The 4,124-nt window shown below is 26.4% G+C and overlaps 1 protein-coding gene across 1 annotated transcript in view; it reads right to left on the minus strand.

Annotated features, from left to right (window-relative positions):
• Positions 1-3,556, minus strand: part of LOC100158775 (spliceosome associated protein-like) — a 6,516-nt gene extending 2,960 nt beyond the window's left edge. Inside the window, 4 exon segments of the mRNA NM_001161901.2 lie at positions 2,616-2,744; positions 2,856-3,001; positions 3,065-3,148; positions 3,459-3,556. Of these exon segments, the coding sequence (NP_001155373.1) occupies positions 2,616-2,744; positions 2,856-3,001; positions 3,065-3,148; positions 3,459-3,492 (393 nt within the window). The 5' untranslated portion in view covers positions 3,493-3,556.
• Positions 3,557-4,124: the final 568 nt, after the last annotated feature.

Genomic DNA, 4,124 nt, shown 5'->3' on the forward strand with positions numbered 1-4,124 from the left:
GTTGTACGTTTGTAAGACGGAGACAACACATGCGGGTGTAGCGTCCTCTTAATGTTTATAATATCAATTCTTATACTTGATACAATTTTCAAAATATTTTAGTTTGTTTTGAGCCGTTTACGGACAATTTCATATTTCAATTTTTTTAGTTTTTTTTTCTATAAATATCAATAAAGTTTTATCTGTTGGGCCAAAAAGTGTAAAAATTTAATACAAGGCTCCTGACATATTTTTACAATAGTAGTTGAAAAATATTCAATATACATAGGCACAACTTTTTTTATGAACATTTAAAGATCGAATTTTGACAAAATTTATCAAATTTAATATTAAATAATAATTTTGTAGTTAAAAATTTATAAAATGTTCAACTTTTATATCTAAGGATTGAAAATTTAAAACAAGATTTCACGTACGTAGTTAATTTTGTTACCAAAAAATCTAAAAAATACATTTACACATTTTATTTTTATAGCCATTTTAAGTTCATATGTGGATAAAATTACATATTAAAAAACCCTAGAATAACTATTTTAGTTATTTTGTTGTGATTGTGTAATATTATTCGTGGGTACTTGAAACTTCTAAAGTATACTATTATTTATGTATGATAGTATTACGGTTCGTTTTTATGTTGGATATTGTGATATGATTAATTTGGAATTTACTATAGGTACCTATTATAGGTCAATTTTTTTTTTTATACCATTGATAAGAATATAATATGTCTTATACCTAGACTGACATACCATCTCCACTCAGAATCGTTTTTCTTATACAATGATATTATATCATTGAATTCAAATTTAATACCATTATACAGTGACCCACTTGTAACCTACTGTAGAGTAGAGCGATATCCACTTGCCCACCTTTTTAGTATTCAAAATGTCTGTACAATAAAAAGCCACCAAATAAATACTACAAGTTAGAATTATTAATATAATATAATTAATTAATTAATATTATATGGCAACTATGTATGTTCCTTAAGTATATAGAAACCAATGGGTTCACCCAATAACAATTGTGTAAACAAAACAAAAACAAAAAAATATTAAATATACATAGCAAAAAGATATTTATGTTAGTTTTATGATTTATGAGTAGAGCCATGTTAAAATTTTGAGAAATAATATAATATGCAATTTGTATAGCATAATATGAAGTCATGAGCTTATCAATAAATAAATAAATAAAATTCTGTACAGTGTGCACTGTACATGTTAATAATTAATAAAAATACAAGATAAATATAATTTTAAATAAGCTAAAATTTTGTAATTTATCACAAGGTAAAATAAAAAAAGTGATATTAATTATTAATACATATGTTTATGACCTACTTAATATATAAAAGTAAAAATCAACAAATTCTTGAATATGTAATTTTTTTGATACAATTCGTGCACTATTAACTAGTTAAAACTCATAAAGGTGGAAAAGCGAGTATCGCTCTTCTGTACAGTAGGTTACAAGTGGGTCACTGTAATGGACGGTGTTAAATTTGAATTCAACGATATAATATCATATTATAAGAAAAACCATTCTGAGCGAAGACGGTCTGTCAGCCTACAATATTTCTAAGAATATTTAATGATATTATAGTGAATAAAGTAATTTATATAATATAACCTATTTACAAAGAACCTTATTTAAAATTTTCTATTCTTAGCTATAAAAGTGAAACATTTTATAAATTTTAAACTACAAAATAATTATTAAATTTTGCAAAATTCAAATTTTAAATTTGTATACGAAAAATTGTATTTTTAATATTTTCAACTACTTTAGTAACAATTTATCTAGAAACTTGAATTAAATTTTCAAGCTTTTTTACCCAACAAATAACATTTTATTTATATTTATTATTTATAAAAAAAAACCAAAAAAATTAAAATTTTAAATTGTTTGTAAACAGCTAAAATATTTAAAAAAATTGTTTTCTAGTAAACGAATTGATAAAATTAACATACGGTATAAATTTCAAGTGTCTACAGTTGTTTGTTTTTAAATTACAACAAAATAAGATCGCTACATGAGAATTTGAGTGACTATCTAATGTTGTAAAAATTTTAACTTCAAACACTCATAAAAATTTAATTTGACTTTCTTATGGACTTTTTTTAGCGCTTTGGGAATTTTAAATTTTTACCTCCTGAACACGCCAACTAGATTCACTTTCCCATCGAACAAGATATTGTTGAACAAAATGAAAGCAGTTTTATAGTGATGGGCACTATCGAGTTAAAACTATCGAACTATCCGGTTGTTTTAAACTATTTAATTATTCGAATATTTTATAAGCCATTGAATTCGGTCGATAATATCAAAAAATCACTCGGTTGTTTTTTAAACTATCAAATGACAATCGATTGTAGAAACTATTCGGTAGTGTCCATCACTACAGTTTTACTGGCCTAAACGGTGGTGACACACAAAATAATAATGAAATATTAAAAGATTAAAAATTAAAAAAACACACAACATTGTAAAATCAATACATTCATCGCTCAAAATCTAAAAACATGAACAAATTATATGAAATTGATCGAATAATTAACTTATATTTTATAGATCAATAATTGAATAACTATAATGTTGATGATTCTTACCTTTGGGGTTTGTAGAATTACACCAAAAGCAGAGAAAGTATCGTACAGCAATTTCTCATCGACTTCTGAATCCAAATTACCAATGAATACATTGGCACCAACATCAAGGTTCTTTTGATGGGCAGAAGCCTGATATTAAAAAATAATATAATGGTATTAAAAAATAACATAAATATCTAATATCTATACTAAATATAAACAATTAAAACACATATGTGTACATTTATACATTTATTTTACCTTATTAACGCGTATTGGTTTACCATACAATTTTATCATATTCATTATTTTAATAGCATAATCGGCATCATCTTCGGCAAGAAATTCAACGAAACCATAACCTTGATGTGACTGTGTCACTCGATCTTTTGGCATATGAACATTAACTAAAATAAATTATTAATTAATTTCAAAAATTATTGAGCAGATACTTATACATCTTTACTTACCCACAGGACCTGCTTGAACAAATAATTCCCACATGAGCGTATCCGAGACTTTTTCATCAAGACCACCAACATAAATTGTTGCATCTATAATGTATAATAATTAATAGTTATGGTATACAATAAAACACGTCTAGTGCTTAGTTTACATGTAAACATAAACGATGACTTTATAAAGATTATTAGATGGATTACATATCTATTTATGTAAGTAAATATTTACAATATATTATATATTATAATATAAAATTATAAGATATTTCGGAAAAGATCAAATAATAGTAAAAAAAACATGACAGGTATTTAGGATACAGTCATTTTCGTAGGCACCGCATTCTAATATTTCTACAAATTGTTTAAGTTTTTGTAACAGCAAGTACGAGGACGTTAAACTTGCCTTGATTTCTTTCTGCTATCGGTCCCGCGGCCATCGTTTAACTTCAAAATTGCATGAACGACCGGCAATTTTATAAAAACTCAAACGTTATCGAACATACAAAACTGAAACAGATAAAACAAGCAATTCATATTTTATAATACTGCTAACGTTATGTATAGCTGACAACGTCAAAGTCAACACTCTACAGTAGTACCAGTATTGTTTCTTAATCACTTAATAATTTGATAACACCAGCGTGATATCGAACAGCATGGCCAACGTCACCTCCCGGATTATAATTTTCAAACAAAATTCGGGCATAATTCTAGCAATTCTCGATAAGCAACCTATTGATTTTTAAAATTTTTTTTTTCAAAATGTGTGTTTTAGGGTGCTTTTTAAGAATGCAAAAAAAAAGCCCGGGCAAACTTCGTTTTGAAGTTATTGATGAAAAACTTCAAAAACTGAATTTTTTCGTTGCGCACATTTTTTTTTTTAAATAAATACTTAGAATAGAATATTTTTAAATTTTTTTTTCAAAATGTGTGGTTTTTAACGCTTAATAGATTGGTGAAATCAAAACTTATCTATCATACTAACTTTTGAAATTATGCAAATCGAGGGATATTTTCGATTTGCGGAGCGGAGCGATGGCGCCGAGGAGCGTATAGCGGCGAGTGCCGC

This window comes from Acyrthosiphon pisum, chromosome A1, assembly GCF_005508785.2.
Source record: "Acyrthosiphon pisum isolate AL4f chromosome A1, pea_aphid_22Mar2018_4r6ur, whole genome shotgun sequence".
NCBI lineage: Eukaryota > Metazoa > Arthropoda > Insecta > Hemiptera > Aphididae > Acyrthosiphon > Acyrthosiphon pisum.